Source organism: Populus alba, chromosome 14 (assembly GCF_005239225.2).
Source record: "Populus alba chromosome 14, ASM523922v2, whole genome shotgun sequence".
Classification (NCBI taxonomy): Eukaryota; Viridiplantae; Streptophyta; class Magnoliopsida; order Malpighiales; family Salicaceae; genus Populus; species Populus alba.
The window spans coordinates 8,366,629-8,394,612 of record NC_133297.1 but is presented as its reverse complement, the minus strand read 5'-3'; the positions used below and the strand labels follow the sequence as shown (position 1 = coordinate 8,394,612).

The following is a 27,984-nucleotide window of genomic DNA, read 5'->3' as shown; positions in this document are numbered from 1 at the left end:
GTGTTATGTCTTCCAAGATACACTTCGGTTGTTCTCTCCTGAACGATTACCATTGAAACTATTTCTTCCGCTTTCTGATAATTGTATCTCCGGTAGTGTCGGTAATCGTGACTCACGAGTATCATGGTTTTTTTGCCAGATAAAGAATTTGTCAGATTTCTTTTTGTCTCGTCTCCTCCCATGAGATGATTGTATATCCAGTCAGATTCTATCTGCTCTCCAATGGCGTCCAGATGCAACTCATTTCCTCAGACTGGTCCCCTTGTTCCTGACTTGGCTGGGGATTGAGGATGGCTTTGATTTAAGATAAGGCTGGGACCTACTGCTTTCACGGCCAAGGAGACTGTTCTGCTGCCAGATCCCGTGTGTTTGACGGATAATTCCTTAACAATTAAAATCAAAATTAAAACAAGGAATATGTTATATGTGTACGTGCATTCAAATTTCAACGTGTTTTCATGTATTCGTATAGTAAAATGAATATCTTATTTTTTTTAAATCAAATTAAATAATTTGGCTTGAACGGTAATCCAAATTTTTTTCAATAGATTAATTTATCATTTACAAGAAACATCTCGGTCATTTCATATTTTTATTGCATAGTAAAGCTATTAAATAGTTTTTAAAAGCAAAATTCATTTAACTTGCTTCTAAAAGTTTTTTTTGAAATTTTATTTTAATTTAAAAATTAAAACGCTTAAATTACCCTTGAAATCTATTTTTTTAAGGAAAATAGATATTTTCCCTAGTTAATTTTATTTCTTTATATTCTTTATTATATGTTTTTCTAGTTTTTTTCTATTTGAATAGATTTTTTTTTCCTAGTTTATGTTTTTTATTCAATATCATTAGAGTTTAGAGTTTTTTTTTTGTTTTTTTTCTATATAAAGAATTGTAATAGTCTTTTGATAATTTTGACAATTGAAGACATAGAGGAGTAAAATTAATTATTTTGAGAGTATTTCCATATTTATGGTGTTCTTAGTCTTTTAAGGTTTTTGACTTGTAACAAACTCTTTATCCTTATTTTTTTGAAGCTCATCAATCCTTGATGGTTATTTTACTGTTGTCATTCAAAATCTTGGTGGGATCTTTGATGGGCAACATGTTTAATGTATTAAAGATCCATGATAGGATGATATGTACAAAAATATTGTATTAAATGTCATAACGAGGTGATTCACACAAATATGTTAAAGACCCAGAATAAAGTGACTCATGCATAAAAAGATATTATTAATGGAGGATAGTTTGTAACTGAAAACTAAACTCAAGTTTAGGTTTCTTTCAATATAGAGAGATTGATGCATGAGTTTTTTTTTAGAAAAATAAATATTTTTCTTAGTTAATTTAATTTCTTTATACTTTTATTTTATATTCTTTATTATAATGCTTGTTTACTTTAAAAAATAAATTATGAAGCTTAATTTTTTTTTTAATATTGAGTTATCTTAGAATCTAGTTTTATATTTTTTTTCCTTTTTGGCAAGTGTTTTTTTCTTACATGTCATCATTATCACACTTTCTCCTTAGATTTGTTGCATTTTTTTTTATCATATAAGTTAAAATATCTTATTAGATCTAGTAGGGTTTATAATTTAAGTTACAAGATTTTGTTTGCTTTAAAACACTCTATGAGTGCTTGAACATCACTTTTTTAAGTAATGAAAAAATCAACCCGGGTTGTGATGGAGCACTGGTCACCTATCTAGTGAGTTATCTAAATAAAATATTTAATTGATTCATGTTTTATAGCTTTGATGACTTTCTTAACATAAAAGAACATATAACTATTCAACATTTTATTTAAAATTATGATTATGATTTTAAAATTTGAAGTGTGTTTAATAAAATGGAAAGAGGCTTTCATGTACCAATAAATATTAAAAACAAATGTTATTTCCACTTAAGAATCAAGTAGAAAATTTAAAAGATGGAAGTAGATTAAAATATATAATCTTGTTTCACATGGAACCTAAGGTTTTTTTTTGTTTGTTTATATGGCAATATATTTTAGACATGAGAAGAGGAGTAGTTTAAATTTCACTTAACAAAACTCTCCCTCTCTTTGAAACCCTAGCCACAATACTATTCAATTACACTACTAGTATTAGATGTAGTAACACGAGAAAAGATGTGCTTTGTTGTCCCGCAAATCAGGCCAGGAGAAAATCCAAAGATTGAAGGATGTGAGCTCGACCCGGTGTTTGACCGGACATTCCCTGGTTTTCTTGATAAGAAGAAGGAAAACAGGAAAAAGGGGAACTAGCTCGGTAGATGACAATGGGTGTCAAGTCTCATCATGAAAGTGATGTATAAGGCTTCGAACTAGGAGTCAGTTATGTCGGAGAATTCGTTCTGCCTTAGCCTTCGTTCTCAGGCAGGTTATAAGAAAAAAAGGCGTCGTTCGATTCTAAACGATAGAGCGTGACCTAACCCTATTTCAAGAACTGGAAGTCCGGCAAGGGCTGAGTGGGCCGGATCTCAAAAGGCCTGTGATTGAAAGCCCTGCAGGAAAGGAGGATTGGCAGTAAAGCAAGGCCCAATGCTTTTTGTAATAAGTGAACTGCTTGGAAACTCTCCCTGCTGACATGAAAGAAGCACCCCATCACTGTAACTTGAAGGATCCAGATAACTGGGCAAATGGGCAAAGCTTAGGTTTTTTATGGATAAATAACTTTTTTGAAGTTTCAAGCATTTTAGGCCGATCTTGGGCTTTAAAAGCAACCCATCCAGCCTAGTTGTCAGGTCCAGCAGAATGGGCTTCATAAAACGGGCCCAAGGCGTTTTCCATCACAACAAAAGAAAATCCATCCATCATGTCCTCTCCCAATTAAAAAAACGTTAAATGTTTAATTACCTGTTACAAGTTACAACAGCCAGGAAGGATACACCATCAGGTTAGAATATTCTAGAAGGCTGTAGAAGATGGCAAGAATTTCCGAGGGTGGGGCCAAACAAAAAACTTGGAAAGCAAGTTGTAGCGAGAAATTCCAGCATGTATGATAGTGGAGTAATAATTATTTTTTAAAATATTTTTATTTATAAATATATTAAAATAATATTTTTTATTTTTACAATTTTATTTTTTTATTAATAAAAAATATAATTTTTTTTTAAAAAAAAACTCAATCTTGTTTATAAAATACTTTTACATATAAAAAACAAACAGTTAACAAATTGAAATCCACCTTTACATGTGATCCAATCCCATCCTTTCCTTTCCTTTGACTTCTTTCCAAGGAAGTAGTAATAAATAATAGTATCATACAGATTGAAAAATAAACTCTAATCCTGAACTTAAGCCTAATCCCATGTATAATATATATATATATATATATATATATATATATATATTTATTTTCTATATTTAATTTTTTTCATATTATGAAATCACAATATTCATTAGCAGTAATATCAATATTAATTTTCAAGTTATTATTTGATCATCATTCATATTTAACTCAATTAATAAAGGGTTAATGATCTGAGATTTAAATTTAACTTGAATTATAAATAGTGCATATGAAGTTTATATTTAATCACAGGATCAAAATCTATACATCCAGGACCCTAATTACAACTAGGAGGGACCTGGGAGACACCATCAAGCGAATATTCGAGAGGATTGTAGAGAGAATTCGAGAGAGTTATAAAGTGGGCCCGGCCCAAAACAACTGGGAAGCCAGTTAGACCTCAACTGCTTCTCAGCGAAGGTGAAGTGAGCCACGGTGGCCTCCCTATTTACTATTTTAGACTGCAACTTCAGCTGGAGTGTCATTTTAGACTCTCTGTTGACTACAGAATCTCTAGCGCCTCTATATTCTTTCATTGAGCCCAAGCATTCCCCTCTCACAAACAAGCTCTCCCTCCCTCCCTCCCTCCCTCCCTCCCGAAACACACACGAGCACACACGCACGCACAAAACAGTCCCTTACCTGTAGCTGCTAGTTTTCTTCCTCTTTTCTTCCAGTTTCAAGTCTCTTTTAGGAAGAGGAATGAATTACAATTTCCCATCAGGTGAGTCGGCTTTTGCTCAGTGCGCTACAACACACACTAATCATTTGCTCCTCCTGCAAATCGTTCTCTAACTGTCATTTTGCTTTGTTTTTGTTAGCTATGAACAGTTCACCAAACCCAAATCCATCCATACCAGAAGTTGGATATAGATTTCATCCAACCAATGAAGAGTTAGTTTGTAATTATTTGAAGCCAAAGATACTGGGTGAAGACGTGGAAGACCTGTCAATCATGCCGGTGGTTCATGTTTGCAAGCATGAACCCTCGGAGTTGCCTGGTAATTAATAATTAGACGTCCCTTTTTATCCTGTTATGCGTTTATTGTTTCTATCATGATATTGGATTAACGCAGTCATTATTATGTGTAGATAAATCAAACATAAAGTCAAAGGACGCGGTATGGTACTTCTTTTGCCCTCGCGATTTTAAGTATTTAAACAGCGGACGTTATAACCGGAGAACAAAGCTCGGGTTTTGGAAACCAACCGGAAAAAATCTTAAAATAAGATTTATGGGTACCAAGAAGGTGATTGGTACAAGGAAGACTTTGGTTTTCTATACAAAGGCTAGTCCTAAACCAATAAGGACTGGATGGATCATCCACGAATACGAATATTTCTCTGATTTAAGCCTCTCTAAACAGGTAAATGCTTAAAGAATTTTGTCCCTTTTTATTTAATTTTTCTGTACTAGTGTAGGGTCTTTTGCAGAAACATTGATTTGAATTAATTTGTTGCAATGTTCTTACATGGAAGGAGAAAATAGCCCAAGTAACTTATGGCCATCATTTCTATGAAATTGGAAACTTGGATGTTAATCTGGTCCTTATCTTTTTGCTCAATTATCATACCTTTTTATTATTTCAAGCTGTAAGCAATGGTCATATACTCTGTTGTGTATGAAGATTTTAGTCGGTGATTTTTGGTTCTTAAGTTCTGTTCGTTCGATTTTACTTTGAATATCTGGTGATGTAGGCGCCCCGTGTTTTTTTAGAAATTAGATTTTACTGGCGCATTCTCTTATGTACTAAGAATTCACTCAATGAATCAAGGTTCTCTGTTTCAATATGTGCAGGGGGGGTATGTTCTCTGTAAATTGAAGAAAAAACCAGATGTGAAGACCAGCAAAGGTGAACCAAATCACCATATGGTCTCGATCTCTGATTTCGAAGCTGCACCGAGCTTCCCTAACCAGGTACCATTGCTGCACTTCTTAAGTTGTTTTGTAGTCTTTTCTTTTGTCTCTTTTGTCCAAGAAAGAGACTTGAATTCGAGGGTGTAATAGAAATAAAATTAACGAAAGGATTGGGATCAGAACAGTCGATCACCAACTGTACTCCTTGGCACTTGAGGTGAGAATTTTGGTTTTGAATATCAGCTAACTAAAATGATCACTGGTAAGACTTGAAGTGCTCTTTCCGCCTGTTTTTACACGTGATCTTGTTTCTTTTTGGCGTAGAGGGAATTCGTTCTCTGCAAACTGGAGAAAGATCCAGATGCGATCATGCCAACATATGAAGAAGGTGAAGCAAGCTTCAATGTGACTTCTGATCATTGTGAAAATCAAAACTCAACTGAGTATAATCGTCCCCAAACCTTTGAAGAAGGTGAATATGGTACCCGGACGGCTTCTAATATCATTTACAACGAGCCAGAGGTGATAAATAGCACCAATAACAAGCAGTGTTTTTTTTTTTTGCAAGTTATTTCATATGTAATAAGAATATATCAACAACTTGTGTTTCTTTTACAGGAAGATACTTGTCAACTCCACGCAGAACTGAACTCATTCCTTGGCTATGATGAGAGATGTTATAGCCTGAACTCTGCCCTACAGTTTCCGCACGGGGATATGTACTGAAAAAAGTCCTTTCCCGCAATGGCTTTCCTATCATCCATGTCTGTCTGTCAAACTTTTATCTATATATAGCACTGTACCAACTTCATGCCCTGAAGTTCCTATTTTTAAGTCTTAATAGCATATTTGTATTAAACCTAGCTAGGACCAACAGATCAGTTCATCCGCTGCATGCATTGGATGTGGCTTTTTACTTGATTGCTGATTGTTTAATTGTAGCCTGTGAGATTTTATAAGACCGTGTACTTTCTAAAAATGTCTTTGGTTCAAGTACAGGTGCTCATTTCCATCTCAAAACCTGTAACGACGGATCAATGCACATGCCTCAGGTCCCACACAAATGACCGCATCCAGGTGGAAGTCAACCAGCACCCGTGTAAATATTTGCTGGTGAATTATACATCAACATGAAGTAAATAAATTTAATAAAAAGTTGAAAATATTTAACAGCTTGAACTTCTATTGTGATGTTTATGTTTTTTTTTATTATTGGATGAAATTAGGTTGAAGTTGTAGAGCACAAGAAAATGGAAAGAAGGGGATAGAAAGGAAAACATAGGTGCGTATAAGGGTAAAAGGAATAGGGGCTCTTTGATACTGCAGAACAACCTTATATATATATATATATATATATATATATGAGTATTTTTAGTTTTGTATTAATAGCTTTTTTATATTATTATTTTGATGTCCTCATCTCAAACATGTTTTAAAAACCAATTTAAATACATAAATGTCTTGATCTCTACTTAATAAATAAGACTCATGACTAGATTGGTACCCACTCTGTGCTGCAGGTTTGTATTGTTTTTCTAGTACAATACTTAGACGTCAAAAGTGTGTTTTAGAAAAAGTAAAGAAAGCCAATGATTAATGTTATAGTCATGAGCAATAACTCAAGTTATAGCCCTAAGCATCTGAATAAACCGGCTTTATATGATCATATATAAATATAAGATCACTACAACATGAAAAAAAACCCCTTTATTCAAAAGAAAAATGACGGTTTATTTACATAGTTGTAATGAAAATCGATATACACATAAAGTTTATGGAATAAAAGAAAAGAAAAGAAATATTATGAGGATTTATATATTAAAAAAATTATAAAAAAATAAAAACCATAAAGAAGAGGTATTAATTAAAAAAAATAAAAATTATTTTAAAAGGATTGTTTTGAATTAATTGGTTGCAATGTTCTTACATGGAAGGGGAAAGTAGCCCAAGTAAGTTATGGGCATCATTTCTACGAAATTGGAAACTTGGATGTTAATCTGGTCCTTTACTTTTTGCTCAATTATCATACCTCTTTATTATTTCAAGCTGCAAGGAATGGTCATATACTCTGTTGGGTATGGAGATTTTAGTCGGTGATTTTTGGTTCTTAAATTCTGTTCGTTCGATTTTGCTTTGAATATCTGGTGATGTAGGCGCCCCGTGTTTTTTAGAAATTAGCTTTTAATGGTGCATGCTCTTATGTACTAAGAATTCACTCGATGAATCAAGGTTCTCTGTTTCAATATGTGCAGGGGCGATATGTTCTCTGTAAATTGAAGAAAAAACCAGAAGTGAAGACCACCAAAGGTGAACCAAATCACCATATGGTCTCGATCTCTGATTTCGAAGCTGCACCGAACTGCAGTATTGAAGGCGAATGCGGGCCTTCGATGGAGATGCACTCAACCCATGGTTACGGAGAGAGTAGCCTACTGGATTTAGATTTTGATAATCCAAATCTGGACATATCAGCCCCCGATGAAGGCGAAAGGAATTCTCTTACGGTTCTGCCTTCGGGTTTGGAAAATGGAAATCCGTGGGAGAAGACTGAAGAAGGTTGTTTGCGTCCCTCAGTGGTTTAGAACTCAGAATTATATGGATTCTTTTTAATCTCAGTTACGTGGAGTATAAATAGACAACAGATAGCTAATTCTTGCATCGAATTAATATTTTGATCCTTCCTGCAGCTAATCCCTCGTCTATGGGCAGAGCTGAAAGCATTAATCCCGGAAGTAGAAATTAATCTCGAAAACAGCCTTCGTTCTCCATTTCAGCCAGCTGCGTCTGTGAGCACTGAGGAAATCCGGTTTCACATGGAAATCCCGTTTAACTGAGGAAATCCCGTCTACCTGAACAGATCTGTTCCTGTCTATATCTGTGTCCTTGAGTTGCTATTTGAGTGTCAGTAACATATTTGTACTGAAGAATAAAGTTATTTATGGCGAATGCTGCCAATTTATATTCCTAAATCTGCTACCGAGGCAACTTATGTTGCTGCAGTTGTTTAGATCCTTGCGTAGTAGGTCTTCTGCACATTTCTCACTGTCTTTACGGTGGATGCTTCTGAGTTCGAGTCCGTGCAGCTTCAGGATGCTAATCTCTGAAGTACAGATGCCCTCCAATGTCCACGGCTGAAAGCTTTTACAACCAGTAATAGAAGATGAAAGTATTTTGTCCTAGAATTCTGATGCGATTGTTGTCCAGTACTGAAGTTTTTAAATTGCAATTACTATGTAATTTTTATATATAGTTAGCCGGTTCTTATAGCTACATGTTACTTAAAGTGTGAAGGGGAATTCTAATCAAGTGGAATTTAAAAAAAAAATTATAAAATCAAAAAATACAAAATCTAATTCCAAAATTAAAAAATATATATTATAAAATATATCATTACTTCAAAATTAAAAAATATATATTACAAAATATGCGTTAAATTTCACATTCATAATTAAAAGTTTTTTTCTATTGGAAAACACCAGGTATCAAAACCTGAACATTTTTTTCTAAGCGTAGGAAGAAAAAAACCATAAGATTAAGTGTGTTTGGTATTGTGGTAGCTGTTATGGTTGTGATTTGAAAAAAATTATTTTATAAAAAGCACTTTTAGTTGAGGTTGGTTTGGAAAAATATATGTTTAGTTAAAAATGTGGTTAAAATTGAGTTTGAACAAAAAATAGTTTAATGTGTTTGGTTAAAAAAATAATTTTCAAATTGAGGTTATAAAATAATTAATATGTATATATATATATTGATAGTTTTTAATCTAAATATTGTAGATTTAACTACTACTATTATATAATTAAATAAATCATATTTTATATCAAATATTTTTAATTGTTCCATTAACTTATCTATAATTTCATTACGTATGAAATTCATCCGATAAGGACTATAATTTTCATGATTTTTTGAGCGTGCAACAAAATCAGGTAAAATATCATCAGAAACAAAATTGAAATTGCAATCAAATTTCATAAATGCTACGTCATCATGCAATCTCCTTCTAATTTATATATTGTTATTAAATAATATTAAACATTAGTTTTTCGAGTAAAATACAATTTTAAAAAAATTAAATTTTTTTTGGTTCGAACGCTGTTCAATGAACACGGTTCACATAAATAAAACAATAACCCATGAATTAATTTACCCGGTTCAATGCATTTAGGTTTGGAACGGACCCGGTCCAACTCATATGGGCTGGGCTAAATCTAGCCATCCCGACCCAGTCACTGGCCCAAGCCAGTGACCTGACTGGGCAAAGCAACACACGTGTACTAAATTCACACGTGCTACTACACTATTCAAGTGAATTAAAATGCACTTGAACAGTGTAATGTTGATAAAAGCAAAACGGGAGGGAATGAAGATGAAAGTCGAGCACTTTTCTAGCTATTCCTCTGTTCTGCTCCTTCTCCTCTTATGCTATTCCTCTATTCTGTTCCTCCATGTCTGCATGTTGGAGTTAGGTGACAAAGCTAGCTACTCTTTCCCTGTTTTCCCCACCCTCTCATTCTCCTTCTTCTTCTTTCATTTCTCCATTGTTCACGTGAACAGTGGAGACATGGAAGTGCAGAAGAAGAAAAAGTTGCACGCCTCTGGTTACTATGCTGTAAAAAGCGGCTTGGAGCTGCTTCTTCTCCCCCTGCGTTGCAAACGCAGTAATCAATAGGGCCCATGAACAGAAAATTTTGTTTTTTACTAACCAAACGGCTTAAATCTATGATTTACTTAAAACGCAGCCACAACCACGTAAACAAACGGATTTCACATTAGGGTGATGCGATTCATTGTTAAAGGACCTGAACTTATCAAAAAACAAGGACTTGATCTCGTGACCTTTCAAGATTTGTGTTTTTTTTTTTGTTTTTTTTTCTTGGGTAGTTTTTATTTGTGGAATTGAATTAAAGTACGGGCCAAATAGCAACATATAGAATAATTAGAAACAAATTATTTATTGATATTGTTAAATACTCTTTTAAATAACAAATTCTAATTCTAATTATTTTATTTTATTTATGACCGCAGATAATAATTGATTTTACTATTACATGTAAGGACTTCTTAATGGATCTATATTTGAAAAGTCATTTCAAATATTAATTAATAAAAAAAACATGAAAACTTGTTCAAGTTAACCTAAAAATCAAACTTGTCAAACAAGTGTGGTTCCAAAAAAACAAAAAAGAAAAAGCAGCAGCAGCTGGTAAAAGTGAAATGGATACAAATGGAGGCTCTCGTGTTTGGGCTCGGAAAGATACCGAACCTACAAGTTTTTAGGTCCAGTTTATATCTTGGACACATATGTTGCCATGGAACAAAATAAATACCCCCCACACTACTGTATTATACTTTCTAAATTTTAAAAGGTGTATTGATAAAATCTTAGATTTATCTTCTAAAAATTAATAATTTAATTATTATAAATTTTAAAATCATTGAAAATTTACATGCTCGTTAATTTTAGAACCTGTAAAATTAGTAAAAATATATGCAAGTTAATCCAGATACCCACGTCTATATCTATGTTAATCAAAAAAATAATAATTATATTTTTTTATTTATTTACGTGGGTGTCCGGGCTAGCTTGCGCGCACCACGACTAATCCTACGGCTCACTGAACATCCTGCAAACCCAGTGCGCATGTAAGGCACCGCGGGGGTAACAGGCGTGCACGGTGAGGTTTGAACCCAGGATACAGAGAAAGGAAACAAGTCCTTTCAACCGCTAGGCCAAGACCTCAAGTCCAATAATTATACTTTCCAGTTACCATTGATAGCCTAAGCGGAGAACCAAATCAACAAGAAGCTCCCTGAAGACATTCACCATGTAGAACATTAAATAGAGATTTCAAATAAAATTTTTCATAACATCATTTATGCTACAAGGCTTGTAACAATGTATTTCGAAGTATCACATAACATCTATGCTAGATGCAGTTTAAAATCTTTTTAAAAATAATTATGATCAAACAAAAACATGTATTTATGTAAGAAAACAACAAATTATAGCAGGTAGGATTCAAGCTCTCAAGCCCGTAGAAAAGCATTTTATAAATAGCCTGCATCATTTACTAATTTTATATCATGTTTATCGTCATGAAAATCCTTCTATATATCCTCATCACGAGACAAAACAATTTATATTATATAATTGACTGAAATTTAGTGATGGGTAGCATGTTAAAGACGAGATGTCACACAAGCCATCGAGAATTTCAGTTAGATTTTCTTTTCATGCTACCTGATCACTATTAATGTGTATGGATTTTGGGAGGAAAAAAAATAAATTTATGATATGTTTGTTTTTAAGTTTTAAAAGTGTTTTTAAAAAAAATTAATTATTTTTTATTTTTTTATTAACTTTAAATTAATATGTTTTTAGTATTTTTAAATTATTTTAATGTGTTGATGTTAAAAATAATTTTTTAAAAATAAAAAAATATTAATATGTAATTTTAGCATAAAAAATTATTTAAAAAATAAACACAATTATATTATTAAATTAAATAAAAAAAAAATATAAAGATAGATGTACGGATTCTTTTACGTTTGGGAAACGGGAGGAAAATGAGTGGAATTGGATGGTAACTTTTTCCCCAGGAACCATCATGATTTCTCTTTTAAGGAGTTATTAGGAGTATGGTAAAATTTATTTTTTAAAATAGTTTTTATTTAAAAATAAATTTTCAGTTAGTAAATCTTCATCCTTCTTTTCCAAACAGAATGTAAAGGCAGGACAAAAACAAATGAGTATTGGAGTACATAGTTTGACTTGGACGCTATTCGTGATTGTTCGCGAATGTTCTATGATGGTTATAGAAGATAAGTGCAGCCCCGAGAGCTTGGACTGTAAGTTGTGGAATTCTAAGTTCTCACTTTCGGAGTACTTTCCATGTCTGGGAGATATTTGTTTTTAAGGTTAAAATGTGGTTTCTTTAAAAAAAAATTATGTTGTTTATAAATTATTTTATATATTAAAAATAATTTTTAATTAATAAAAAATATTATTTTTATATATTTTCAAGTAAAAAATATTTTTTTTTTAAAAAAAAAACCTAAAACATTCTATACACGTCGTGGCGCCCTGTGGCTGGAGAAATGAATTGCTAACTTCCTTTATTTATTTCCTGTCTCCATGAAAAAGGTTATTTCTATAATTGTCTTACATTCCCTCCTTCTTCCTAATTGGCTATCAATGGAAGGGTTTTGTAGTGGGAGAGGTTAAAATATTTATAATAACATTGTACGGAAAATGACACGGTGTAACATGGGACCCACCTAGACCTCTGATGTCTTCGAAACTACGCACTTCTGACTGCGCAACCATCCCCTGCATCCCCTATATATATTGAAGGCACACCACAGCTTCCAGTGCACACCAACAGCTTCCTTTTCACTACTTACTTGTCTCTCTACTTCATTCTTCTCTTACAAATTATAGAATTTATTCTTGCAACCTCTGATGCTTTGGTAACTTTCTTCATATATATAATTTGCCTTAATTCTCTCCTAGTTATACACGACGTGATCAATCAAAGACAAGTACAACAATGCATTCTCGACCACCTCCCGTAGGCTATGGATTCCATCCAACCGATGAAGAATTGGTGAACCATTACTTGAGGTTTAAAATGCACGGTGGCTATGAACAAGAAGTCAGCATAATCGCAGAGGCTAATGTGTGCGATTATGAGCCTTGGGTGCTGCCTGGTACGTGTTCATGTCTACGTGTCCAGTGCAATGTTTTTTTTCTTATCACTTTCCTATTTTTTCCCTGTTTTCTAACTTGCAATTTGTCAATCAACAACAAAACATGCAGAGCTTTCAGCAATTCAAGAGCCAAACGATCCAGAGTGTTATTTCTTCTGTCCTCGCAGTTACAAGTACGCAAATAGCCACCGTGCTAACAGGACAACTCAAGCTGGATACTGGAAAGTCACAGGCATGGATCGTATAGTCAAAACTAAAACCACCAAGGAGCATATTGCTACCAAGAAGATTCTGGTTTTCTACACGGGGCGTGTTCCTAACGGCATAAAGACCAATTGGATCATGCACGAGTACCATCCAAACTTCAGCTTCCCTAACCAGGTACCATTGCTGCACTTCTTAAGTTGTTTTGTAGTCTTTTCTTTTGTCTCTTTTGTCCAAGAAAGAGACTTGAATTCGAGGGTGTAATAGAAATAAAATTAACGAAAGGCTTGGGATCAGAACAGTCGATCACCAACTGTACTCCTTGGCACTTGTGTTGAGAATTTTGGTTTTGAATATCAGCTAACTAAAATGATCACTGGTAAGACTTGAAATGCTCTTTCCCCCTGTATTTACACGTGATCTTGTTTCTTTTTGGCGTAGAGGGAATTCGTTCTCTGCAAACTGAAGAAAGATCCAGATGCGATCATGCCAACATATGAAGAAGGTGAAGCAAGCTTCAATGTGACTTCTGATCATTCTGAAAATCAAAACCCAACTGGGTATAATCATCCCCAAACCTTTGAAGAAGGTGAATATGGTGCCTGGACGGCTTCTAATTTCACGAACAACGAGCCAGAGGTGATAAATAGCACCAATAACAAGCAGTTTTTTTTTTCTCCAAGTTATTTCATATGTAAGAAGAATATATCGACAACTGGTGTTTCTTTTACAGGAAGACACTTATCAATTCGAAGCACAACTGGACTCATTGCGTGGCTATGATGAGGGGTGTTATAGCCTGGACTCTGCCCTACAGTTTCAATACGGGGATATTTACTGAAAAAACCCACTCCCGTAATGGGTTTCCTATCATCCATGTCTGTCAGACTTTATCTATATATAGCACTGTACCAACTTCATGCCCTGAAGTTCCTATTTTTAAGTCTTAATAGCATATTTGTATTAAACCTAGCTAGGACCAACAGATCAGTTCATCCGCTGCATGCATTGGATGTGGCTGATCATATGTCATAGGAAAGTACCTTTGTTGTTTTTCTGGAGTGGAATTTAATGCATCTCGAGTGTGTCCTGCTCTTTACTTGATTGCTGATTGTTTAATTGTAGCCTGTGGGATTTTATAAGACCGTGTACTTTCTAAAAATGTCTTCGGTTCAAGTAAAGGGCCGCATTTTAAAACCTGTAACGACGGATCAATGTACATGCCTCATGTAAATTTTTTTTTATTGTTTTTTAAATTTATATATATTTTTAATATTTTTAGATCATTTTAAAGTGTTTATTTTTAAAATAAAAATATATTATTTTAATATATTTCTATGTAAAAACTACTTTAAAAATTAACCGCAATTATATTTTCGAATAGACCCGATAAATAACCGTATTGAGGTGAAAATCAACCAGCACCCGCAAAAATATTTGCTGGTTGATTATACAAATTTAATAAAAAGGAGAAAATATTTAAAAACTTGAGCTTTTATTGTATTGTTTATGTTTTTTTGGATGAAATCGTCAGTTAAACCATTACATATTCATATATAAATGGAATCATAAACAAAAAGAAAAAAATTAGATTGAAAGGTTAAGAGCATAAGAATATGGAAAGAAGGGGATAAAAAGGAAAACATAGGTGCGTATAGGGGTAAAAGGAATAGGGATTCTTTGATACTGCAGTAAATCTTTTATATATATATTTTTAGTTTTATATTAATACTTTTTAGTTTTTTTTTTTTTAATTATTTTGATGTTATCGTCTCAAATACATTTTAAAAAACAATTTGAATATATTATTGTCTGAATCCCTACTTAATAAAGAGAATTTATGACTGGATTTATACTTGTTCTATGCTGCAAATCCGTATTATTTTTCTAGTACAATACCTAGACATCACAAGTGTGCTTTTTTTTTTTTTTCCTAATATAAAAAGCCTAATACCTAGCTCGGGTTATAGTTCCAACAACCTAAATAAACCGCCTTTATTTGAATCATATGGAATAAAAGAAAGGCAACAATAGCAAATAAGTGTATATAATATAGAAAAAAAACCTTTATTTAAGAAAAAAGACAGCTCCTTTACCTAGTTATAATGGAAATCAATACACACATAAAATTAATAAAATAAAATAAATGAAAAGAAATATTATGTAGGCTGTATATATTAAAAATATCATAAAAAATAAAAATAATAGAGAAGAGGTATTAATTTAAAAAATAAATTGAAAATTATTTTAAAAAAAATGATTTGAATTAATTTGTTGCAATGTTCTTACATGGAAGGGGAAAGTAGCCCAAGTAAGTTATGGGCATCATTTCTACGAAATTGGAAACTTGGATGTTAATCTGGTCCTTTACTTTTTGCCCAATTATCATACCTCTTTATTATTTCAAGCTGCAAGGAATGATCATATACTCTGTTGGGTGTGGAGATTGTCTTGGATTTCTGATGCGATTGTTGTCCAGTACTGAAGTTGTTAAATTGAAATTACTATGTAATTTCTATATATAGTTAGCCGGTTCTTATAGCTACATGTTACTATGTGTGAAAGGGAATTCTAATCAAGAGGAATTTAAAAAAATTAAAAAAAATACAAAATCTAATTTTTAATCGTGAAATGATAAAATCAAAAAGTATTTAATTATTCTTTTATAAAAATTAAAATTAATTTTACTTAATTTACTAGACTCATATGGATAAAATTGAATAAATAAATATTTAATCTTTTAAACTTATGAATTGAATTATAAAATTAAAATTATTTTATAAAAAAATCATAAAGAAAGGAGGAGAAAACAATGTGTCCCACCAAACCACCATTCATTTACCAACATGCAAGGTCTATTTAGAACATAATCAACGCGTTGTTTCCAATGCTATAAAAAAAAGCTAGTGTTTGATCGTCTGAGGAAGGCGTATACAACAATAGAACGCAATGATCTTTCTTTATACATTGGGGCTTACAAACCAAGTTGTCCTACCCATCTATTCTAGCCTGTTAATTTTTTAATTTTTTATTTAATTTATTTTCACCCTTTAAAGTTAAAAAAAAAAATTCATTTTGTTATTTAATGTTCTCTTTTTTGTTAGTTGACTTTAGAAAAAAAATTCTTTTGCTATACAAGTTAAAAAGAAAATAGCATGTACTTTTTTGTTATTTCAATCTCATAAACTAGTTTTGTTTGTTCTTTTTATTTTTTTTATTTGATATAAAAAAAATCTCGCGTAAGTGATTGTCGTGTGATTAAATAAAAATTAATTTAAAAGATAAAAAGCTATTAAATGTAATGGAATGCATGAGTTAGATCACATGTTTAATAAATGGATCGAGGTTCGCTCTAGTGTTTTCTTAATTTTTTTTTAATCAAATATTTTTATTTTTAATTTTATTATTTAATATTAAATTTTTTAGGATTTAATATTATTATTTATAGGGTTATCACACTCTCTTTACCTGGATTGTAAATTTATTTAGTTTGTCTGGATTGATTTAAATTAATCTAATATAATGTAATTTTAATATTTTAAAGAACAAATTATTCAATATATTATTACTTCAGATTAATTATAGCAGGTAAGATTCAAGCTCTCAACCCTGTAAAAAAGCATTTTATAAATAGCCCGCACCATTTATTAATTTTATATCATGTTTATTGTTCTAAAAATCCTTCTATCTTTATAACGAGAAAAAAACAATGTATTAATAAGAACTCTAAAAACGTAGGTTTTTTTTTACTGTAGCATGTTTTTGTTTTTGTTTTTGTTTTTGTTTTTTTTACATTTTTTTTTTACTCAAAATTAACTTCTTTTTCTTCTTCTTTTCTTTTTTTTTTCTAATTTTTTTTTTCAAAATTATATTTTCTAATTTTTTTTAAATATTGAGTTGGTTGAAAATTTAACTACGTAGTTTTTTTCTTCAAAACATTGTGGATTGCTATAATATTTTCATACATTGTTTTTTTTTCTTTATATGATTTATTTATTCCTTTTTTTTTCAAAATAATCTTTGTAGATTTTAATTTTTTTTATATTAAGTTGGTTGAGAAATTAGCTTTGTAATTTTTTCTTAAAAAAAAAAACAATATGGATTGTTACAGTATTTCTCCTACATAGTTTTTGTTTTGCTGTAGTTTCTCCCCATATATTTTTTTAAAAAATTATCTTTATCAAATTTATTTTTTCAATATTGAGCTGGCTGATAATCTAACTGTATCTTTCCCCACATGTTTTTTTTTATTATTATTTGTTTTATTTTTTCTAAAATTGTCATTTTTTACATTTTTTTTTCAGAATTATTTTTGTTGATTTTATTTTTTTTACTATTGAGTTGGTTGAAAATTTATTTTTTGGTTTTTTTCTTTAAAACACTGTAACTTTCCCCACGTGTTTTTTTTTTGCTTTTGTTTTCTTTTTCATTTTTTTAACCCAAAATTGACTTCTTCTTTTTTTTAAAAAAAATAGTCTTTGTCGGTTTTTTTTTATATATTGAGCTGGTTGAGAACTTAGCTTTGTAACTTTTTTCCAAAAAAAAAAAAGTGCTATGGATTGCTACAGTGTTTCCCTTACATGGTTTTTGTTTGGTTGCAGTGTTTCCCTCACATGTTTTTTTAAATTATCTTTGTCGAATTTATTTTTTTCAATATTGAGTTGGTTGAAAATTTAGTTTTAACTTTGCCCACGTGTTTTTTTGTTTTTTTTTTTTAATTTTTCCTAAAATTGTCTTTCTTCTTTATATATATATATATATATTTTTTTTTTTCATAATTATTTTTGTTGATTTTATTTTTTTTACCGTTGAGCTGATTGAGAATTTAATTTTTTTCTTTAGAACACTAGATTATTACAGTGTTTCTCTACATGATTTTTTATTAAATAATTTTTTTTTTCAAAATTATCTTTGTCGATTTTATTTTTTTCATATTAAACTGATTGAGAATTTAGCTTTGTAGTTATTTAAAACACTGTAAATTACTACATTGTTCTCCCACATGATTTTTGTCTTGCTATAGTGTTTCCCCACATGTTTTTTTTTAAATTTATTTTTGTTAAATTTATTTTTTTCATACTGAGCCAATTGACAATTTAGCTTTTTTTTCTTAAAACATTGTTGATTATTTCAGTGTTTTTCATATGATTTTTTTTTATGTTTTTTTTTTAAATTGTCTTTGTCATTTTTATTATTTTTAATATTGAGCTATTTAAAAATTATAACTGTAGAGTTTCTCATGAAATACTATAGATTGTTATAGGTTTCCTTGCATGTTTTTTTTCTTTTTTTTTATATATTTGTCAAAATTATCTTTGTTGATTTTTTTAATATTGAGTTGGTTGAGAATTATAATTGTATATTTCGTCACAAAACACTTTAGATTGCTACAATGTTTTCTTAAATGATTTTGATATTGAGTTGGTTGAAAATTTAGCTTTAACTTTTTCCACATGTTTTTTTTTCTATTTTTTTATTATTTGTTTTTTTCTTTCTTTTTTCTTCCAAAATTGTCATGTTATTTTTTTCATAATTGTTTTTGTCGATTTTTTTTTTAATATTGAACTGGTTGATAATATAGGTTTGTAGTTTTTTTCTTTAAAATATTGCGGATGGTAACAATTTTTTTTATATGATTTTTTTCACAAATCCACGATAATGCACAAGCATGCCACAAGCCCGCGGCATTGCACGGGCATGTCACGCCTTTTGCTAATATACTTACTTATTAATATATTATATTATATTATATAACTGTTTTTTTTCTTTTTATTTTTTTTAATGAATTTTTTTTGTTTGATTTAGTTTGTTAATATTAATTTTTATTTTATTTAGTTATCAGATTTTCATGATACGGATCTCGAGTTTGATGGGTTAACTTGATTTGACGAGTTTTTTTTTTCATTTAGTTTAGTTTGTTAAAGTTGATTTTCTTTCTATTTAATTATCAGACCTTCATACCTTTATGACACGTATCATGGGATTGACGGGTTAACTTGGTTTGATGGGTTAACCTAGTTAATTTTGGGTAAACCCGTCATTTTTTTTTACGGGATAACCTGGTTTAAAGGGTTAACCAAATTAATTCAATTTTTTTGTCTTTTTCTTCATTAGTTTTTTCCTTCATGTTGATTTTTTTTCTTTATTTTTTTAATTAATCTATTTAATTATCATACTTTTATAACACAACCTTATAGCTAGACCCACATCCAATATTCTTGGGTCCGGTGTTGCAGTCAGGCTCGCTTAAACTTGGGTCATGTAAGTTTAATTTTATTATTAATATTATAAATATTACTCTTAGATCATGTGTTGCAGCCAAACCTAAGATTCTTGGGTGTGGCTTTGCATAAATACCCAAGATTTTTAAATTTTTGTTTTTTTAATATTTTTTATGTAAAAAAAATAACCAGCAATATCGTACAGGTCATGTATCTAGTATTATATAAAAGACGAGATCTCACACAAGCCATCAAGAATTTCAGTTAGATATTTTTTTCATGCTACTCGATGGATTATGTTTGGTAGTCTTTTGAAATAAAATGTATTTTAAAAAATAACTGTTATCACATTGCTAAACATACTTTACAATTTGTTTGGGAGAGCATATTTTGAAAGGGTAAATTTTTTTCCAAGGGCTTATGTTGATTATTTTTTTCTGGCATGTTTAGAAGCATAGTAAAATTTATTTTTAATTTTATTTATTTAAAATATATTAAAATAATATTTTTTTTATTTTTAATACTATCATGTTCAAGCGATTCAAAAATATAAAAAATTAAATTAAAATTAAAAATAAATCATCTTTTTTTTTTAATACAATTGAATATCAAAGTCAAAGTTAATTAATTATTTTTAGAATTGCACTTTGCTCAAAGAAAATTTTTCCTAGTGTATATTTGTAGAAATGTAAATGATGGTAAAAATTATAATTTTCACAGCATAATATTTTCTTATATTTTCAAGAAATTAGTAGGTATATAAAAAAAAAAATTGTACTTCTCCTCACATAAATATAGAATACGACATTAAAATTATTTACAAATCCTTTAACATAGATAATTTTACAACTTACAAACATATAATTTTATTTCTGAATGCATAAGATTAATGTGAGAGGTATGTGTTTTTCAAAATCTTGTTTGAAGAAAGACTTAGTCACAATCAACATAAAAGTCAATAAAAAAAAATAACTTAATATATATACAATTTTCCTACGTGGAAAAATCATCTTCTAGTATATTTTCATCCTTCTTTTCCAAACAGAAAGTAAAGGGAGAACAAAAACAAATGAGTATTGGAGGTCATAGTTTGACTTGCATTGGTCGCTATTAATGATTGTTCGAGAATGTTCTATGATGGTTATAGAAGTTAAGGGCAGCCCAAGAGCTTGGATTCTAAGTTCTCACTTTTGGAGTACTTTCCGAGTTTATGAAGATAGTTGTTTTTACGGTTAAAATGCGAATTTTTTTTAAAAAAATTATGTTATTTATAAATTATTTTTATGTGTTGATAGTAAAAGTAATTTTTAAATAATAATAAAATATTATTTTTATATATTTTCTAGTAAATCTTATTTTTTTATAAAAAAAGCTACCACATTCTATATATACACGTCGTGGTGCCCTGGTGGCTGGAGAAATGAATTGCTAACTTCCTTCATCTATTTCTTGTCTTGGTGAAAAAAGTTATTTCTGACCTTTATAAGAATTCATTTCCCTGTAAACTATTTCCCCTAATTTTCTATGTTTAGTAACCATTTAAAAAGCTAATCAAAGAAAAAGTAATTCCAGTCAATAAACAAATAAATGCTTTGTGGCAGAAAAACACTTTTCTTTTTTTATTTTAAGAAAAACACTTTCCTTTACTTAAAAAAAAAACACGTGTTGTCTTCTTTTCTTGTAACCAATCACATACATGCACCTCATCCATACACCCTATCCAAATAAATCTGCACTTGCCAAAACACATGCTTTATTTTATTTTATTTTTCTTTTTTATTAATAAAAAAACTCTATTTTGCCCCCCTTTGTCTGTGGCGGATTCAGTTTTCATCCCTTTTTTATTATTGTAATGATTGCTTTGTTTCTTTTATTTTTTTTTCTATTTTTCTTTAGCCTTTTTCTTATTGGTATTTCATTTTCCTTGTTTTTTCATTTTTTTTATTTCCTAGTGCTATAGTAATAACAAATAGAATAGTGAAAATTTTATTCATATGAAAAAAAAACATATTTTAAGCTTTTAAAAATAAAAAATATACATTAATAGGTTTTATTTATGAAAAATTTCACAATGTTATATTTCTATAATATTATATGACATATATAGTTATATTTTATAAAATAAAATATATATAAATATAGGATATAATAAAAAAAAATTCTTCATTATACTTTTTAGATTTTATTTTTTTTATTGTAAGTGATTAAATATTATATTAAATATTTTATATATATTATATAAACTTGAAAAAAATTAATTCATTAATAAATTATTTTTCAGTTTAATTTTTATAACATAATCAAACACTGAAAAATATTTTCTAATTTATTTTTTTATAATACTACCAAACATCAAAAATAAATTCACTTTTTAAAAATTTATTTTTTTTAAAATTTATTTTTTTATAAAAAAATAACTTTCCTGTAAACACACAGGAGCTTATAATTATTTTATGTTCCTTTCTTCCTCGTAATTGGCTATCAATGGAAGGATGTATGACACTGTACGGACAAGGAGGACACAGTTTAACATGGGACCTACTTAGACCGATGTCTTCGAAACTACGAACTTCCGAGTGAAGTAGATTCCGTGAGGGGACTGGGTGTATGAAGTCTTGGATATATAGAAGCGCAAACATCTCTTAGAAAACACATATCAATACCTTAATATTAAAAGTTTTTTCATTATTTTATTTTATTTATGACCACAAATAAACAAACCATTACTAATAATTGGCTTTACTATTACATATAAGGACTTCTTAATGGATCTATATTTGAAAAACTCTTTTGAAATATCACTTGAACTTATGCATAATTTTTATATATATATAGATTTTGAAATACTTAAAAAAAAAAAACCATGAAAACTTTTTCAAGTTAACCTAAAAATCAAACTTGTCAAGCAAGTGTGGTCCAAAGAAAAAAAGACCACACACTCCTATAGTATAAATACATGAAAAAGGATACTCACCATGCAGAGAAAGTGTAGTCATCAATCCTTTTCTCTGCTTGTACTTCCTACCTGCCATTAATAACCTGAGCGGAGGATCAAATCAACAAGAAGCTCCCTACAGACAGTACTCGCCATGTAGAGCATTAAATAGAGATTTCATATAAAATTTTGCAGCATAACATCATTTATGTTACAAGGCTTGTAACAAGGGGTGTTCATGGTCCGGTTTGGTCCGGTTTTAACATAAAAATTCAACCGAACCGGAAAATACTATTCCTTGTTAATATAACCCGAACCGAACCGAGAACCGGTTTAAACCGAACCGGTTTTATTCGGTTCGGGTCGGTTTTTTAGCCTTAGAAACCAGAAAAACCGAAATCAATTAAATAAGAGAAAACTTGGCCCAATCACAATCACTTGACAAACTTGGCCGAATCACATTCAAAAAATTCCTTGTTGAAACCTTTGAATCCAAACTCTCCGGTTGAGATCTGAAAGATCTCCCTTAATTGAATCATAATCACTGAATCTATTCATATTAAAACAACTACATGTTAACAAATATTTCAATAACATCCTGTAAATAGAGAATAGAAAGGCAACAATATAAGAGAAAATGAGTTACTTTAAGTCTTTCTTGTGCACAGAAGAGGGGGAGAGGGAGAATTGGAAGGGTAAGGCTACTGGAAAAGGGGAAGGGGGGGAGAGAGCGGGGAAGGAGAGAGCGGGTAAGGGGGGGGGAGAGAGCAAGGAGGGAGGGATGGGTGGGGTTGCTGAAAAGGGAATGGGTTTTGGGGGGAGCGGGGGATAATTTATTATTAGGTTTAGTGGGGGGTGGTTTAATTTATTATGGAAAAGGGAAAGGGAAATGGGGAGAGGGGGGCGGGAAAGTTTTGGGGGGAGGGGGGGATAATTTATTATTAGGTTTAGTGGGGGGTGGGTTAATTTATTATTAGGTTTAGTGTTTCTTTTTATATATTTTTTTAAATTCATTTAAACCGGTTCGGTTTGGTCCGGTTTAATCGGTTTAAGCCTTCTTAAACCGGAACCGGACCGGACCGAGTGGTTTTTTTAAATTTTTTAATCGGTTTATTCAGTTTTTTCTATCGGTTCGGTTTTTTCGGTTAATTTTTTCTCGGTTTTTTCGGTTTAATCAATTGGTCGGTTTTTTTGAACACCCCTGCTTGTAACAACGTTCATCCACATGTTACCCTACTTTTTAGTATCACATGCTACTATTTATCAATATTTTTAGAAGTTGTCCCCGTTCCTTTTCTCATAAGTATCCAAATTATATATATATATATATATATATATATATATATATATATATATATATATATATATATATATATATATATATATTGGATGTCCGGGCCATAGTTTGACTTGGACGCTATTCGAGATTGTTCGCGAATGTTCTATGATGGTTATAGAAGATAAGTGCAGTCCCGAGAGCTTGGATTGTAAGTTGTGGAATTCTAAGTTCTCACTTTCGGAGTACTTTCCATGTCTGGGAGATATTTGTTTTTAAGGTTAAAATGTGGTTTCTTTAAAAAAAATTATGTTGTTTATAAATTATTTTATATATTAAAAATAATTTTTAATTAATAAAAAAAAATAATTTTTATATATTTTCAAGTAAAAATCATTTTTTTTTAAAAAAAAAACCTAAAACACTCTATACACGTCGTGGCGCCCTGTGGCTGGAGAAATGAATTGCTAACTTCCTTTATTTATTTCCTGTCTCCATGAAAAAGGTTATTTCTATAATTGTCCTACATTCCCTCCTTCTTCCTAATTGGCTATCAATGGAAGGGTTATGTAGTGGGAGAGGTTAAAATATTTATAATAACACTGTACGGAAAATGACACGGTGTAACATGGGACCCACTTAGACCTCTGATGTCTTCGAAACTACGCCCTTCTGAGTGAAGTAGATTATGTGAGGGGACTTGGATATATATGCACAAACATTCCCTGTATAAGCGTGTTTGTAATATGATAGTGATTGTTTTTTATGCTGAAATATATATAAATGATATTTTTTTAATTTTTAAAAATTATTTTTGATATCAACATATCAAAACAATTCAAAACATACAAATTACATTCAATATCAGCGCATTGTTGTACTTTATTTATTTCTTGTCTCGGTGAAAAAGGTTATTTCTATAATTGTCTTATATTCCCTCCTTCCTCCTAATTGGCCATCAATGGAAGGATGTGGGAGGGGTTAACATATATATATATATATATATATATATATATAAACACTGTACGGAGAAGGAGGACACGGTTTAATATGGGACCCACTTAGACCTCTGATGTCTTCGAAACTACGCACTTCTGAGTGAAGTAGATTCTGTGAGGGGACTGGGTGTTTGAAGTCTTGGATATATAGAAGCACAACCATCCCCTGCATCCCCTCTATATATTGAAGGCACACCACAGCTTCCAGTGCACACCAACAGCTTCCTTTTCACTACTTACTTGTCTCTCTACTTCATTCTTCTCTTGCAAATTATAGAATTTATTCTTGCAACCTCTGATGCTTTGGTAACTTTCTTCATATATATAATTTGCCTTAATTCTCTCCTAGTTATACACTACGTGATCAATCAAAGACGACAAGTACAACAATGCATTCTCTACCACCTCCCGTAGGCTATGGATTCCATCCAACCGATGAAGAATTGGTGAACCATTACTTGAGGTTTAAAATGCACGGTGGCTATGAACAAGAAGTCGGCATAATCGCAGAGGCTAATGTGTGCGATTATGAGCCTTGGGTGCTGCCTGGTACGCGTTCATGTCTACGTGTCCAGTGCAATGCTTTTTTTCTTATCACTTTCCTATTTTTTCCCTGTTTTCTAACTTGCAATTTGTCAATCAACAACAAATCATGCAGAGCTTTCAGCAATTCAAGAGCCAAACGATCCAGAGTGTTATTTCTTCTGTCCTCGCAGTTACAAGTACGCAAATAGCCACCGGGCTAATAGGACAACTCAAGCTGGATACTGGAAAGTCACAGGCAAGGATCGTATAGTCAAGGCTAAAACTACCAAGGAGCATATTGCTACCAAGAAGACTCTGGTTTTCTACACGGTGCGTGTTCCTAACGGGATCAAGACCAATTGGATCATGCACGAGTACCATCCAAACTTCAGCTTCCCTAACCAGGTACCATTGCTGCACTTCTTAAGTTGTTTTGTAGTCTTTTCTTTTGTCTCTTTTGTCCAAGAAAGAGACTTGAATTCGAGGGTGTAATAGACATAAAATTAACGAAAGGCTTGGGATCAGAACAGTCGATCACCAACTGCACTCCTTGGCACTTGTGTTGAGAATTTTTGTTTTGAATAACAGCTAAATAAAATGATCACTGGTAAGACTTGAAGTGCTCTTTCCGCCTGTATTTACACGTGATCTTGTTTCCTTTTGGCGTAGAGGGAATTCGTTCTCTGCAAACTGAAGAAAGATCCAGGTGCGATCATGCAAGAAGGTGAAGCAAGCTTCAATGTGACTTCTAATCATTGTGAAAATGAAAACCCAAATGAAGATAATCATCCCCAAACCTTTGAAGAAGGTGAATATGGTGCCCGGACGGCTTCTAATTTCACTAACGAGCCAAAGGTGATAAATAGCACCAAGAACAAGCAGTGTTTTTTTTTGCAAGTTATTTCAAATGTAATAAGAATATATCAACAACTTATGTTTCTTTTACAGGAAGATACTGATCAATTCGAAGCACATTTGGCCTCATTCCTTGGCTATGATGAGAGATGTTATAGCCTGGACTCTGCCCTACAGTTTCCGCACGGGGATATGTACTGAAAAAAGTCCTTTCCCGCAATGGCTTTCCTATCATCCATGTCTGTCTGTCAAACTTTATCTATATATAGCACTGTACCAACTTCATGCCCTGAAGTTCCTATTTTTAAGTCTTAATAGCATATTTGTATTAAACCTAGCTAGGACCAACAGATCAGTTCATCCGCTGCATGCATTGGATGTGGCTGATCATATGTCATAGGAAAGTACCTTTGTTGTTTTTCTGGAGTGGAATTTAATGCATCTCGAGTGTTTCCTGCTCTTTACTTGATTGCTGATTGTTTAATTGTAGCCTGTGGGATTTTATAAGCCCGTGTACTTTCTAAAAATATTTTGGTTAATAGCGTTTGGAAATATAGTTATGTTCATGTTTTTAAAAATTTTAATTTTAAATTGTTTTGATACGTTTATCTTATAAATAATTTTTTAAAAATAAAAAAATATTATTTTAATATATTTAAACATAAAAAATATTCTAAAAACAACCCAGAATAACATTTCCATACAGAAACTTGAGTAAAGGTGCGCGTTTACTTCTCAGAACCTGTGACGGCGGATCAATCCACTGGCCTCAGGGTCCTACATGAGAAATGACGGCATCCAGATGAAAATAAACCAGCACCCGCGTAAATATTTGCTGGTGAATACATCCACATGAAGTAAATAAATTTAATAAAAAGCTAAAAATATTTAACAACTTCAACTTCTATTGTGATGTTTATGTTTTTTTTTTGGATGACATCGTTACTTAAACTATTACATATTAAAGGAAATATATATATATATAAAGTGGATTGAAAGTTGTAGAGCACAAAAATTTGGAAAGAAGAAGATAAAAAGGAAAACATAGGTGCGTATAAGGGTAAAAGGAATAGGGACTCTTTATACTGCAGTCCAACCTTTTTTTTTTAATCTAATTTTTTTAATATATTTAGTTTTATATTAATACATTTTAATGTTTTTTTATTATTATTTTGATATTCTCATCTCAAACACATTTTAAAAAAACAATTTAAATATATTACTGTCTTGATCTCTGCTTAATAAATAGAACTCATGACTAGATTGGTGGCTGTTCTATATTGCAGGTTTGTATCGTTTTTCTAGTACAATACTTAGATGTCGCAAGTGTATTTTAAAAAAGTAAAGAAACCCAATGATTCATGTTATAGTCCCGAGCAATAACTCGGGTTATAGTCTTAACCATCTAACCATCTAAATAAACCGGCTTTATTTGAATCATACATACATATATATATATATATATATATATATATATATATATATATATATATATATATATATATATATATAAAAGCGATCACCATAACATTGGAAAAAAGCTTTTATTCAAAAAAAAAAAAGTTTATTTATCTAGTTGTAATGGAAATCAATACACACGTAAAGTTAATGAAATAATAATAATAAAAATACTATGCAAGGCTGTATATATTTAAAAAATGTATAAAAAATAAAAATAATAGAGAAGAGGTATTAATTAAAAAAATGAAAATTATTCTAAAACGATTTTGAATTAATTTGCTGCAATGTTCTTACATGGAAGAGGAAAACAGCCCAAAGTAAGTGATGGCTATCATTTCTACGAAATTGGAAACTTGGATGTTAATCTGGTCCTTTACTTTTTGCTCAATTATCATACCTCTTTATTATTTCAAGCTGTAAGGAATGGTCATATACTCTGTTGGGTGTGGAGATTGTAGTCTGTAATTTTTGGTTCTTAAGTTCTGTTCGTCCGATTTTACTTTGAATATCTGGTGATGTAGGCGCCCCGTGTTTTTTTAGAAATTAGCTTTTACTGGTGCATGCTCTGATGTACTAAGAATTCACTCGATGAATCAAGGTTCTCTGTTTCAATATGTGCAGGGGCGATATGTTCTCTGTAAA

General features: G+C 31.0%; 3 protein-coding genes across 8 annotated transcripts; all 3 read left to right on the top strand.

Annotated features, from left to right (window-relative positions):
* The first annotated feature begins 3,861 nt into the window (after nucleotides 1-3,861).
* LOC118041165 (NAC domain-containing protein 71) lies at nucleotides 3,862-26,934 on the top strand. Of its 6 annotated transcripts, none has more exons than XM_035048349.2 (9): nucleotides 3,862-4,020; nucleotides 4,118-4,297; nucleotides 4,389-4,663; nucleotides 5,095-5,214; nucleotides 5,479-5,676; nucleotides 5,773-5,873; nucleotides 6,154-6,267; nucleotides 7,407-7,710; nucleotides 7,842-8,424. In XM_035048349.2, the coding sequence occupies exons 1-7, from the start codon at nucleotides 3,999-4,001 to the stop codon at nucleotides 6,179-6,181; spliced, it is 924 nt and encodes a 307-aa protein (XP_034904240.1). In that variant the 5' UTR covers nucleotides 3,862-3,998; the 3' UTR covers nucleotides 6,182-6,267; nucleotides 7,407-7,710; nucleotides 7,842-8,424. The 6 variants fall into 6 exon arrangements, with proteins under 6 accessions (XP_034904240.1, XP_034904238.1, XP_073260787.1 ...); XM_035048347.2 differs by having other exon boundaries at nucleotides 6,154-6,289; XM_073404686.1 differs by having other exon boundaries at nucleotides 6,154-6,436; nucleotides 7,407-7,658.
* Nucleotides 12,520-14,175, top strand: LOC118041877 (protein NTM1-like 9). The gene is made up of 4 exons (XM_073404689.1): nucleotides 12,520-12,867; nucleotides 12,977-13,248; nucleotides 13,513-13,710; nucleotides 13,805-14,175. The coding sequence occupies exons 1-4, from the start codon at nucleotides 12,708-12,710 to the stop codon at nucleotides 13,910-13,912; spliced, it is 738 nt and encodes a 245-aa protein (XP_073260790.1). The 5' UTR covers nucleotides 12,520-12,707; the 3' UTR covers nucleotides 13,913-14,175.
* LOC118041168 (protein NTM1-like 9) lies at nucleotides 24,698-26,348 on the top strand. The gene is made up of 4 exons (XM_035048356.2): nucleotides 24,698-25,050; nucleotides 25,160-25,431; nucleotides 25,696-25,881; nucleotides 25,975-26,348. Exons 1-4 carry the CDS (start codon nucleotides 24,891-24,893, stop codon nucleotides 26,080-26,082), a joined length of 726 nt encoding a protein of 241 aa, XP_034904247.1. The 5' UTR covers nucleotides 24,698-24,890; the 3' UTR covers nucleotides 26,083-26,348.
* Nucleotides 26,935-27,984: the final 1,050 nt, after the last annotated feature.